The sequence below is a fragment of the Macaca nemestrina genome, chromosome 8, assembly GCF_043159975.1.
Source record: "Macaca nemestrina isolate mMacNem1 chromosome 8, mMacNem.hap1, whole genome shotgun sequence".
NCBI lineage: Eukaryota > Metazoa > Chordata > Mammalia > Primates > Cercopithecidae > Macaca > Macaca nemestrina.
In genome coordinates this window covers 6,678,179-6,692,352 of record NC_092132.1, presented here as the reverse complement: position 1 = coordinate 6,692,352, position 14,174 = coordinate 6,678,179, and the positions used below count along the sequence as shown (strand labels likewise).

Genomic DNA, 14,174 nt, shown 5'->3' with positions numbered 1-14,174 from the left:
TAATGGAAATGAATAAATCCTGCCCATCCTGCCGAAGCCACAAAGCAAGGTGTTGCAGGGGGAAAAGGACTGGTTTCAGAGGCTGTGGGAAGCGGGTCTGTATCCTGGCCCTGCCCTGGGCTGGCTACGTAGCATTGGCCAAATCACGTCACCTTCTGAACCTCACATTGTTTACCTGGAAAACAGTGACGTAGTGGACACGTCCGTTCCCTCCTGCCATGTTCCCTGGGCACGCACCTGCCCAGGGCTTTCTTTAGCCACAGGTGAATGCTTGGCCCAACCACAGGGAAGGCTGAGAGTTTCTGGGAGTCAACTCCCCAGGGAGCAGCCTCCAACCAAATACAGGCAGGAGGTGGTACAGAAACGCCCCAGCTCTTTCGCTCCCTTTTCAGAACAACTCCGCAACAATGCCATGTAGTCGCTCAGGGGCTGTTGCACAGGTGAGCCCCAGGCACCCACAGTGGCCATCTGCTCAGTAACATACCCTCCCCTTGGCTTGCTTGCTTTATCTGTCTCACTTTGTTACTTCCTAAGTAGTGATTTCTAAGATCACCTCCCAAACAAACTCCTTGCTCTTGAATCCCCTTCTTAGGGGCACTTTCATGGGATCCCAGCCTTAACCAAAGGATAAAACAACCTGCCCAGTACCAAGTGAGGCGGTAGATGTGGATGCTCTGAGGCCCAGCACAAGATATGACACAGGACCTCCCAGCAAACGGCAATGTTCCTGTAAAGAGGCAACTGCATCCCCAACGAACTTAACATGTACCCACCCCCAGGCTGACCCCTTCTTCACCTCCTCCACACACCTTTGCTTAGCTCAGCATATCTCTGCACCCTCTATACAGATTCCCAGGCCATTAGTGGCCTGGGCTGTGGCCAGAGATAGGATTTATGAAAATTCAATAAGGTTTTATCCACCACGGAAGCTTTTAATAAGTCCAAGTGGTAGCCAAGACACTAAAAACAGTTGATTTACAGCCTCTTGACTACAGCCAGCCAATGACTTTTCAGGTGGATTCACTTAAGCAGGAACATATTTCATGGGTGATTTTTGCTGGCTCTTCGGTGGCAGGTGAGGTGAATTGTGTCCGCCTCCAAAGCCAGCTTTCTGTAAGGGCTGATAAGGTGAATCTGCAAGGAGTAGACAGGGTCATGTAGAACCCTGGTAAGTGATGGGGGTGCCTCATTCCGGTTATGGGTCTGTAGTTTCACTTACAATCCATTCTCTATTCTAAGTGGCAATTGCTACATGAAGCAGCATCCTAACTCCAGCAGAAGGGGCCCTATTAAAGGAGAATTTCAGAAAGAAGAAGGCATAAACTATTGTGTTCTCTCACTGCACTTTTTGTTACAGTGTTCCTTCCAGTTACAAAAAGACTGAACAAAAATAGCCAAAGAACAAAGGTAAAATGAATGTAATGAAGTGGGCAATTTTAGCTGAGAATATATTTTAAGGAAAACAGTTTAACCAAACTAGACATTCCCAAGGGCATTCCACATGCCTCCTTCCATGGTTGTCAGGCAGATCTAAGAAGACACAGAGCTACCTGGTCTTCTTGCCACCATGAAACGATCCCTCATTGCGAGTGAGTAGAAATAACAGTGAGGAGGTGATTTCTGGTGTGGAAGCCAGGAGGCCTGCTTGAAAATGGGAGGACAGAGGAGAATTTCAGGGAGACAGTGAGAGGCCCAAGAACTACTCTGGATATAAGAGAACCACAGAAGAAAAGGAAAGGGAAATTTTATTTCACAGGTAATATTTTGGGTACTAAATTGGATTTTCCTTCTCATTCTTTGAGAGTCATGCATGAAGAATGATATTACTCTTAATCACTCTTGGTCATGGCCTTCATTTATTGAATGCAAGATCAGACAGAAACTAGACCATGTATTACTCCAGTTTATATTCAAGTTGCATTTAATAAAGATAAAGTTGGATTGTGCCTTTGGGTTAAAATAATAGTAACAACAACAATAATACATGGATAGTTTAGGTATTCCATGGTTTAGCAATGGCATTTGAAAAGGATTGAGTATTTGAGCTTCTTTTAAACAATTGCAAGACAGGGCTTTTAAGGACAAAGTAAATGCACTTTTAAGGTGCATTAAGAGGGTACGATGTCTATCAAAGAAGGGACTAAACAGAAGAAAAGGCTTCAAGGTTGTAAACTGGTCTTATGTCCCAAAAACTATCACTCAGTAAAGGAGGAAAGAAAATATGTGTTCTTTGTGGTACAAAGGGGAGAATTAAAAGCACTGGGTGGAAACTACAGGATACCATAATTTTATTCTCAATGAAAAAAAAAATTCTACTGAATTTCCATTATCTATGGAAATATATTTTTAAACTGCAGAGCCAGATGCACTGGCTTTGAAAGAAGCATGCCTTCTATTTCTAGAGGCATTCAGGTGGAGGCCAAAGATATTGACAGCAATCCTCAACCTGAATGGGGACACACTTCATTGATTCTTAAGACCCTATAACTCAAAGTTTTAGCAATTCTTAAAGCTATCACCCCTAGTGAGTTTGTAAACTAACACATAATAGACTGATGTGAATTATTCATTAAAACTAGTGGTGGCTCACATCTGTAATCCCAGCACTTTAGGAGACCAAGGTGGGTGGATCACAAGGTCAGGAGTTCAGACCAGCCTGGCCAACATAGTGAAACTCTGTCTCTACTAAAAATACAAAAAATTAGCCGGGTGTGGTGGCAGGCACCTGTAATCTCAGCTACTCAGCAGGCTGAGGCAGGAGAATCACTTGAATCTGGGAGGCAGAGGTTGCAGTGAGCCAAGATCACACCACTGCACTCCAGCCTGGGTGACAGTATGAGACTCCACCTCAAAAAAAAAAAAAAAAAGAGTGTTTCTGCAGGCAGGTCCAACAGGAAATGGCTGTATGTCCTGAAAGCAAGTAAGAGCTGGATAAATAAGGACTTACAGGAGGGCCAGCAACCCCTACGCCTGGGTCACCACGGCTGCCAGGAGAACCAGGGATCCCAGGAGCTCCTCGATCCCCCTAGAAAGAGAGAAAAATAAGATCAAGAGGTCAGTGCCAGGAAGGAGAGGGCTAGGGTGCAAAATGAATCATGCTTCTTCTAGAATCCTGACTGCAGGCTTCTCCTGCCACCTGGCCTCCATGGGCCATGCTATAGTCTACCCAAGCAGCCCATCATCCCACTCAGCCCAATATTCAGGGACCACAGCCATCAACTCAGATTATATACCTTTCAAGGATGACCATTCCTGGACCAACCTTGACCATGGTTCCAAATGTGATTATAACAATATGGCCCTCCCCATGGAAGCATTGTCCAAATCTACCATGCTTTCTTAAAACCACATCAAACCCTCATCCTAACTATACCCCAGACTTACACACGCACCCACATTTCAATTTAGATCCCAAATCACACATAAATTAATTTATCAATTCACCAATAATTTATCAAGTACCTACATTTTCCACATCACCCTTCCGAATGTGGGAGTGAGGAGCCTAAAGGGGACCGAGATAAGACCTTGGCCTTCAAGCATAGTTAACAGTGTGGACCTGGGTGTCAGAGGCCTGGATTTAAGTTCTGGTTTCAACACCTATTAACTGTTAACTTAGGAAAGTGATGAGTTCCTATGCTTTAGTTTCCTCACCTACAAGGGGAACAGGACAGGAGCTGCCAGGTCTGCAGATGTTGTGCTCATTCAATCAGATTATGCAGAGAGAGTGCTTGGCACAGAGCCTAGCACAGCACTCAACATGAGCTAGGAGTTGTGTTTGCTTCTGTTCTCATTGTACTGCCATGCTGGACTTTGATGGAAAAGGAAAAAGGAGGAAGAAATTGAAAAAGGGAAGAAATTTTGTTTGCCATTTCCTGGAGAACAAAGCTGAGGCAGAGTCACACCTTATTCATAATTTCAAAATCCTCAGCCCTTAAAAACAAGTGTTTACCTCAACTCAGTTGGCAGCAAAACCTGACTTGTGCTGACACACACTATTTGCAGTCTTTGGTTATTCCATTTTGCGTGAACATTTACATATTTTTGTCGCCTAAGGATGAATGAGCTTGATTGGGGTGTTGCCCCAGATACTACCATAAATGTCATTAAGTGTATATTTTGCATATTACTACCTTTCTAAAATTGAAATTAAATTTGGCCCAAAACACACATGGCCCCAACAGTTTTGTGTAGGAGGCTGTGATCCTGAGCTTATTTAGCCAGCTGAACCACAGTCAAGCCTGAGGCCAAGATGGCAGGTGATCTTGGCTCAAGCCACTTAATATCTCTGGAATAAGTTAACTCATATGACAAACAGAAACAGCCTCAGAAGCTTGTTATGAAGAGCCAAAGAGATAATGTTGCAGTTAATTAAGACAGAACTCGATATTGCTAGGTAGTATGTTGCTTTATTAAGGTTTGGGTATTGTGCATTATAAAACATCTCATTAATGGCTCTAAGATGATTTGCCTTTCCTATAGTAAAACCGTTGCCTGGATGAGTACATAAGCTATATATTCACTCAACTAATGCTCATTCATTCACTGCAAACCATAATCTAGATTCCAAGCCCAGAAGATTACTCAGTCATAAGTCCTGCCCATTGCCAATACTCAGTGCTAAGTTTGGAAAAGAAGGGATGTTCATGAGGATATGAAGGAACAGACCTTGCAAAGTTCTCACAAAAGATACAAACCAGTATCTAAATCCCTCACTAGGTCTTCTTGACATCATTTCTTCCCCTGGTCCCTCTGGGCCTCTGAGTCATAGTACCTGCTGTTTCTGAGTCCCTAAGAGTCAGCAACATCCCTTGCTTTGCCCTCATCTCTGCCAGGAGTTCCCTCAAATTTTCTGTATATTCTCAATTAGCGTAATCTGTTTCTTTAGAATAATATAATAAGAATGGTTCTTGGAAGTTCAAGATACTATGGATCCCTAGAAAATCTAACTCGTTTCTATGGGGAGGTTGGGGAATAGAGGGAGCAAAAATAAATAAATAAATAAAACAAATATGGAAACAAGTGTCATGAACTAAGAATGACCGTCATGACCCATGATTTATCTGTCACCAGCTCATTGCCGCAGTGGAGAGGGGCATGTAGGAAGGTTTCAAGCTGGTAGTGAGGTGATACTAGGTCCAGTCTCAGGGCCAAGTCAACCTCATCCTGTGACCTTGGGTAAGTCCCATAACCTCTCTGCATCATTGGGTCCTCATCAATTAAAGAAAAGTTCTACCGAATCCCCATGTATCTTATGAAGACATTTAAAAACAACTCTATACGCTTGAGAAATACACTGTATATTATGGTTGCATTATTATCACTTATTTATTATTTCTTTATTTTTGAGACAGGGTCTTGCTCTGTCACCCAGGCTGGAGTACAGTAGTGCAATCATGGCTCACTGCAGCTTCGACCTCTCAAGTTCAAGCAATCCTCCTGCCTCAGTCTCCCTCATAGCTGGAACTCCAGGTGTGAACAACCATACCTGCCTAATTTTTGAAATTTTTTGTAGGGACAGGGTCCCATTATGTTATCTAGGCTAGTCTCAAACTTCTGAGCTCAAACAATCCTCCCTCTATTATTACCTTATATGCAGAGGTAGAAGATAGAAAGTGAACTAAACACATATAAATGTCAGATAAATCTATATTCTTTTGCCCTTTGGTTTTGCTTTTACAATCTTAATGCAGATCTTCCTGTTGTTCTTATTTTCTGTTCTAGTTTGAAGCAGAAACTGTCCCTTTCCTGTCCCAAGGCCATGGTCCATGTACATCCGCAAACCCTGACCATTGCAAGCTAAGTCATGTCAACAACCTAGTTTGTATGCTTCCATGGTATTTGTTTGCTCTTCGGTTTCTTATACATGCTATTTCCCCTTGTCTGAGATCTTCTTCCATCCATGTTCTAAGCTTCCAAAGCCTACCATCAACTAAGACTCAATCCCATTGTTTTGTTGTTATAAAGCTGCCTCTGCCTGTCTTGCCCTTCTGTCTTTTTGCAAATGGTTGCATAGATCTTCATTGACCTTAACATGTTGCCCTCCCAGTGCACAGTTGTCTGACCCTCTGACTTTTCTGCAAGCAGCTTGAAAGTAGAAAATCTTCATTCATTTCTTCATCCAACAAATGTTTACCAAGCACCTAAAATAATTCAGGCCCTCTGTTAGGTACTGGATCTATGAATCTCTGTATCCACAGTGTCCAGATTAGGGTCTGAGACAGGTGGCAGCTAGTAACCATTTCTTGGATGCAGGAACAAAAGAATCCTGTATCAGTCACTCTGTGTCAGGCATTGGGTTCTGCCTTTGACCAAAATAAACTTTTTCAGAGGAAGGAACATGATAGAAAGGCCTCTCCCAGCCCAGTCTGGAAGCGTGGAGTCACTGACTGCTTTCTGCTACACTAGGTCTGGCTCCATTTGTATGTTTATGGTCCACTGTGATGCTAACAAATTCCCCAAAGAAATGACCTTACAATTTCATAAACTGAAACTTTCAGAAAATGGCCCCAAGAAGAGCAAAAAGACCTTAATGTTCTGACAGGAAAAGCCAGAAGGCTAATGGTTAAGAAAGAACAGAGCGCATGAGCTAGAATCTGCAGCACAGTGTCCAAGGAAGAGATGTGGGAGGAAGGAAGTGTGGGGGTTGTAGATGGAGAATGACATTTATTGAGCAACATCTGTGTGTCATAAGATCATGGATCTCCTGAGGAGCCCTGTAGGGGTTAAACACTCTTTATTCCTTCATACAGAAAGGAACTGAGGCTCAGAGAGACAGAGCTGCTTGAGCCACCTGCCTTCAAGTCATCTGCCTTGTAGGTAGCTGAGCTGGCACTTTAACCCAGCTCTGCATGAAGCCAAAGCTTATTTAGCCTGCTAGAAACAAGTGCCACTCAAGAGAAATACTGGCATCTTCAAGAGTCTTCCTGCAGTTAAAAGGGATTAGGAAGGGCCAAACGGCAGCCAAAGAAAACCTTCAAATAACTCCCTTCCTTGATTTCCTAAGGAAATTTCCTTAATTTCAATCAGCACCTGGGACAGTACCAGGGCAAGCCTTGCACAAGTCACCCTCTCTGGGATCTCTCTCTCCACCTCTCCCTAGCTTCCCCTACTTCTTACCTTCTTCCTCTGGCTGAGCAACCCATTCTACAACTAAAGATGACCTTAAATTCCAATTTGTCTTCCCAATGCCAATTGACTATGGAACGCTTTCTAAGCCACATTCTGACTTACACATTTACACAATATCAACACTGGAATGGGTCAAGTGTTTAGACATCTCACATTTTAAATAAGAGTAAACATTTGGCCAAAGGGGCAGTATGACTTGCCCTGAGACTCACGGAGTTAAAACCAATTGGTCAACTAGACCCATGTCAGGAGTGTCTGCACTCCTCCCCCGGGGGGTCTCAGCCTGCTTCTGCTCTTTAATGCTGCCTCCCCCACTTCCCCCAGGCTTCCTCCAACAACTGCGTGCCTGCAGAGATAGACCCCTGCTTTCTTGCTGCAACCCCACAGAGTGATCTAATAATAAGGATCCAAGCATAATCATAATAATTAATAATAAGGTCTAAAGCAGACCCCACAGGGGATTCAATAATAAGGATCATGAATATTTACTGAGCATGCAACTGTGACCAGCACCATGCTAGGCAACTGTATGTATATATACTTGTATGACATCATTTATTTTTCCCCCAGACTCTGCCTGTGAGTTAGGTGGTAACATACTCTGAGCCTACCCATCAATGGATCACTAAGATCCCAAAGATACAGCTACATAATAAACAGGATAAAGGGGAAAAAGGTCTCCTACTATTAGATCAATGGTCATAAAGAAGGAGCATTTGAAGCCACTTTGCTGCTCCACCATTTCTGGTGCCCTCACCTTCCTGTCTTCCAAGAGGCTATCAATGCCCTCTAGATCCTAACGCCCTCTAGGCCCTGAGGGTCCCTGAGGTCCTCCTCCTCTAAGGGGAAAGAAGTGGAGTGCTTGAGCACTGCAGATCGGACTGGACTGTGTGTACCACATCACGAGGGAGCCTGCCACATATCTTCAGATTGGTGGTTAATGCACAAAATCCTCCAGAATCTAGGTCCTAATTCCTTAATCTGCCCCTCTCCATATATACCCACTGTTCCAGGCATGTGGAACTATTTTATATGCTCCCACAGTCAGGCAAAGTTAGTCCCAATTTTATTCCTCAGAAAATGAGGAGTGGTTATGTATTTACTCATAACACACAAAAACATTTTCCCTTTTGAAAAATATTTTGATTGTGAATATCACTATTAGGAAAAAGCACATGGGTCTACATTGATCAAATTAGTGTAAGCTTGGGATGCTTACAGAGAGCACCTCACCTGCTTGAATAAGGGGAAACCATGAAGCAATGAAATGTAATATAGATAACAGTAATTATTCCTGGAGCCTCAAATTTTCATATCTTGCACATTATTGTAAGCAAGCCTCTCACATACAATTTTAGAAGCAATACACTCTGTGTTTATGTTGTTGAGATCCCAAAGGTGCAAGCATAGAAAGAAATAAAAAAGGGGAAAAAAGGCCTCCTACTGTTTGGAGAATGGTTTCTGGGGCTGGAATAAAACTTTCAGTAATAGCAGCACGTGTGCATTCCAGAAGTGTTGAATCTTTAAACACTCAGGTGGAATGCATGGTAATAAGCTTTGGAGAAGTGCCAGCTGACTTAGACGGTGGCTCAAGGGACGATGACAGAAGACACTGAAGGCATCTAGGAACTTTAAAAAATTGTTTTCATAGACATATGCAAGTGTAAAATAATATAATTTTACAATAACACTTTTATTAATATTTTGACTATGCACATCAAATGAAAGCCCAAAATGTACATATTCTCAAGTCAGTCATTGACTGTTTCACCCACATTTTTAAAAGTTGATGCATCTGAGTTAGTCAAATAATTTTCACTGGATATGGGCATACTTAGAGCTCACGGTCTTCTCTGAACACATTCTGCCTCAGGCCTCAGTGTCTTGCCCTGTTAATTCCCCTGCCAATGACTCCTCCTTCAACTTCTTCCCCTGCTAATGGCTAATGCACTTTATTTTATTTTTATTTATTTATTTATTTTTGAAATGGAGTCTCCCCTGTCGCCCATGTTGGAATGCAATGGCATGATCTCAGCTCACTGCAACCTCCATCTCCTGAGTTCAAATGATTCTCCTGCCTCAGCCTCCCAAGTAGCTGGGATTACAGCTGCATACCACCATGCCCAGCTAATTGGTTTTATCTTTAGTAGAGACAGGGTTTCACCATGTTGGCCAGGCTGGTCTTGAACTCCTAACCTTGTGATCCACCCACCTCAGCCTCCCAAAGTGCTGGGATTACAGGTGTAAGGCACCGCACCTGGCCCTACATGCACTTTAAAACCGGGACAAACATCTCCTCCTTCAAGAAGCCACGATAACGAAACCAAGCTGGGTTAGCGAGCCCCCTTGGAGCCCACACGTGCCCTGAGCTACCCTCTCTCCTAGCACTCGTCTACTTTTTGTCTGTTTACATATCTGTTTTCCCGGCTGAACTGTGAGCCACTGGAGGTCCTGAAACACAGGACATGCACTGCTGTCATCCCATAACCCACCTTAAAATCTGACACATGTGGTAAGAAACTCAGTAGACGTGCAGTGAATAAAGTAATGAATGCATTGGTAATTGATTGGTAATTGATGCGTAAATGAATGAATGATTCAATGTAGAAGGTATTTTAGCAAACTTCCCTGTCCACTCAGGAAATTTCTCATAAGAACACTTCCCCATGAAAAAAGTCGTATTTTCTGAATTGTGGGTGCAACCGAATTGAGGAAGAGACTGGTTGGTATTTAGCAAGCATTTCTCTTTTCCTCCTGTGTGCCTCAGCAGGCAACATGCCCCAGTCTCCCCTGTGTGACTGTCATTGGGTGTTGGTAGAAACGAATTAGCAATCTCCAGGCCTGGGCCATAAAATCTTCCCACAGGGTTCCCCACTCTCTTTATTATTGTTGCACTCCAAGAATTCAGTAGAAAATTCTGAAACTTTAGAGGATGGAAGAGTCATGGGATTCGAATGTGACCACTGAATGGCTATGCGGGTGAGAACTTCCTGCAGCAAGACTCCCATAGACCTAGTGTCCATGAGATACGAACTTTTAGTGTGTTAAGCCTCTGAAATTTCGGAATCATCTGGTACTACAATGAGACTCATAATTCAAGAACTGCTTAGACCTATTGCTCTGCCGATCGAAAGTCAGTGTCTCCTGCCACTTCAATTAATGGTAAGTATTTATTAAGTACTGATTATATGACAACTACTTCAATATAACAGTTAAGAGTGATAGAACCAGCCAGGTGCACTGGTTTTATCCTCTCTCACACCTGTAATCCCAGCACTTTGGGAGTCCGAGGCAGGTATCACGAGGTCAGGAGTTCAAGAACAGCCTGGCCAACATAGTAAAACCCATCTTTACTAAAAATATACAAAACAAAATTAGCCGGGTATGGTAGTGCGTGCCTGTAGTCCCAGCTACTCGGGAGGCTGAGACAGGAGAATCACTTGAACCCGGGAGGTGGAGGTTGCAGTGAGCTGAGATCACACCACTGCACTCAAGCTTGGGTAACAGAGTGAGACTTTGTAAAAAATTAAAAATTAAAAATTTAAAATTTAAAAATTTAAAAAAAAAACAGTCCTAGAACCTTTAGTCAAATGGAATGCAATGAGCTGGGAAACATGGAAGTGGACTGAAGTGACCGGAGATGTTTATAATTAATTTTTCCATGTTCTCTTTCTAAGGGCAACTCATGGCACCCACGGTTTTCTTGGACAAGCACTCACCTTGATTCCTAGGGGTCCAGGGAGTCCAGGTGATCCACGGAGTCCCTGGGGAAATAAATAATACAAGGACAATCATGGAGCTGAGGGTGAACACTGACTCATCCACCCCGTGCCAGGCTGACTGCATCCTCTGCTGGGGACCCAGAGATGGGTGAGACTCTCCCTAGGACCTGACTTGCACAAAAGAAACAGAATCCGGTTTTGAGCCCCAAGGCCCTGGATATGAATTCCGACTCTGCCTCCTACTGCCTCTGTGTAGCCTTCTGGAAATCTCTTAGCTCTCTGTTTGCTTTCCCGTTGAAGAGCCTTATTGTATAGACTTGAAGCAAGTAAGGGGCAAGGCCTCGTTTCAAAGCAGGCTTTGAAACCTTCACTTCAGGCTGAAGGGCTTTGGCACTCACAGCCACAATGAAAACCACGATTCTAGGAAGTCTTGGCTGAAAGCACCAGAGTAGACCAGAAGTCCTTCTCTATGCATACACTTGTCCTGAGCCGTGGGGATGTGCTTACCTGACTGTCTCTCCATGAGATGGGAGCATCTCCAGGGTGCAGACTGTCTCATCCATCTCTGTGTCCCCAGCACTGGCCCAGGCTGGCATTTGGCCAGTGGTCCATGAGGATGTGCTGCCCTAGCCTGAACCACATTAGAGCAGACTGTTGGACCCACACACCACCCCTTTCCCAACCAGGCCCCTTTCATTGGCCACGGTTCAATTTCTGTAAAGTTTGGCAGTTAGATGTTTTTCCTTTTCCTTCTCTAATTTTCACCTGGTTTCTACAGGCGAAGGGACTCCCGACCTTCCACTTACCGGCTCTCCATCCTTCCCTTTTCCGGGTGGCCCAGGGAGCCCAGGAACACCGGGATCTCCCCTGGGACCAACTGGCCCTGGGCTGCCTTCTTCCCCCGCTGAGCCCTGGAAAGAAAAGTAGACATTTCCCAGGGTCGATTACCCTCAGCACGAAGCTTTTCCACGGGGAAGCAGCCTGAGTAGGTTTGTAGGTTTCCTGGGACTGCCCTTATGATTTTAGAAGGCCCATGCTTTCTGGGACACAGAAAGATGGACTGTGTAATGCATATTATAAGTTATATCGTGTCCCCCAGAATTCGTGTCTTGAAGTCCTAACACCTACTGCTTCAACGCACAGATGTGATTAAAGTTAGGATGAGGTCATACTGGAGTGTGACCCTCCAATGGGCCTAATCCAATCTGGGTAGTGGCCTTTAAAGAAAGAGGCATTTGGTCACACATGCATAGAGGCAAGACAACACAAATACACAGGGACAAGGCACCGCCAAGGAGCCAAGGAGAGAGGTCTGGAACAGATGTTTCCTTCACAGCCCTCAGAAGGAGCCAGCCTGCCAACAGCTTGACTGAGGACTTCTTGCCTCCAAAACTGGGAGAAAGTACATTTTGGCTGTTTAGGCCACCCAGTTCATGATACTTTGTTACTGCGGCCTTAGTCAATCGATTCAATAAAAAGCATGGAAAATGACAGGACGTTCGTGAGGACCTCCCACCCAGTACGGGCAAATCTACTTCCGGTGCATCTCTTACAGATCGGCCCTCATTTATGCTTGAACTCCTCTGGGAGCAGAGACCTCACTACCTCTCCACACTGGGCATTCCTTTGTCAGGCAGCTCTGTTACGTAACATTTCTTTACACTCAGCCTTCTCTGAAATCTTCCCAACACTGGACACTCAGTCTGTTCCCTGAACCCTGCAGACACAATCCAATCCCTCTTACAGTTAGGTTTTCAACTATAAGAACAGAGCTTAAAGCTACAACGGAGAGAGCAAGGGAGAGAGAGCATGAGAGTGCTAGCATGGGCACCAGGGTCTGTTCAGGGACTTGGGCTTTAAGCTTGCTCCAGGCCAGTGTTCATCTTCTCTGACCACAGAGCTCTGAGCAGTCCTTGTGGCGGCCCTGGCTGTGGAACACTAGGTTGAGCCCCGCGAACCAGATGGATTCCTTTCCCCAGACGGGGCTGCCCTGGGCGGAAGCTGCAATCGCAATGTTTCCAGACATTCTCAAATGGAGCAGGGGTAAGGTAAGATGAGCCGAGGATGGGCAAAGCAAGGATGGAGAGGGCCTCTCTCCAAGCCTGGAGCAGGATCAGCTTCCCCTAGCCCCAGGACAGACCCTGCACATGGTGTGAGAGGGAAAAAGCATGCTGCAATGTCCGGGATTTTTACCACTTTGCAGAGCCCTGGAGGTTCCTTTCCAAGTTAAGTCCCAGGCCCGGCCCTCAGCCTGGGCTTCTGCTCAGCCAAGGGAAGGCATTTGGCTCCCTCTAGAGGCTCAATATGGCAATAGCCCACTGATTTCTGGTTTCTGAACATGCACCTGTTAGTCCTCCTAAGATGCCTAACATCTTGGACATCCCCTTCCAGATTACCAACGTCCTACTTACAATGTGCCATCCTTCAGACATGGTATAATTAAGGAATACCAGATGAATCCAGACGTTTTTCCTTTGCTTAATCTAGGCAGTCTGAAATGGTATTATTTTTTTCAAAAAAAGAATGTTTGCACCTATATTACATAAGGATTGTTATTTTATTATTATTATTATTATTATTATTATTATTATTATTATTATTATTTGAGATGGAGTCTCACTCTGTCACCCAGACTGGAGTACAATGGTGTGATCTCAGCTCAAGGCAACCTCCGCCTCCCAGGTTCAAGCGATTCTCGTGCCTCAGCTTCCCAAGTAGCTGGGATTACAGGCATGTGCCACCATACCCAACTAATTTTTATGTTTTTAGTAGAGATGGGGTTTCACCATGTCGGCCAGGCTAGTCATGAACTCCTGACCTCAAGTGACCTGCCCACCTTGGCCTCTTAGTCCTGGGATTACAGGCGTGACCACCACACGTGGCCCATAGGGTTATTATTAAGCCTATGATCAACACTCCAAAAACTCAAGATATTTTTCATAGATGTGTTGATCATTTTTCTCTGCACTAAGCTCTTTTTTTCTGGGAGACATGTAGCTTAAAATTGAACCTTCCTGCCAAAAGGCAAATGACATCTCCTCTTGGTAAATTATGCAAAAACATAAAAACTGAAGTGATTCTTTAAAAGGTACCAAGTAGAGTGAACTTGAACTTGAAATAATTCATGTTAAGAAGTTTGGTCACATGTGTGCTAGGAGGGACCTCTGTGGACAATCCATGCCCCAATGTTGTCTCTTCCTGTCCATGGATATAAGCGTGATCTGCTCACGCAGGGAAGGCAGGATACAACCACATGTCACCTGTTATCTGCTGAGCCCACTGCACACGCCTCCCCAATTCGTCTGCTAATCCTCACAACCT

At 44.4% G+C, this 14,174-nt stretch overlaps 1 protein-coding gene across 3 annotated transcripts in view; it reads right to left on the bottom strand.

Annotated features, from left to right (window-relative positions):
• Positions 1–14,174, bottom strand: part of LOC105488274 (collagen type XXII alpha 1 chain) — a 327,347-nt gene that overhangs the window by 85,095 nt on the left and 228,078 nt on the right. For all 3 annotated transcript variants that reach the window (XM_011752157.2, XM_011752158.2, XM_071067774.1), the window contains exons 38-40: positions 11,660–11,764; positions 10,851–10,895; positions 2,948–3,025 (exon numbers count right to left, since the gene is read on the bottom strand). In XM_011752157.2, coding sequence (XP_011750459.2) covers positions 2,948–3,025; positions 10,851–10,895; positions 11,660–11,764 — 228 coding nt within the window. The remainder of the gene's footprint in view (positions 1–2,947; positions 3,026–10,850; positions 10,896–11,659; positions 11,765–14,174) is intronic.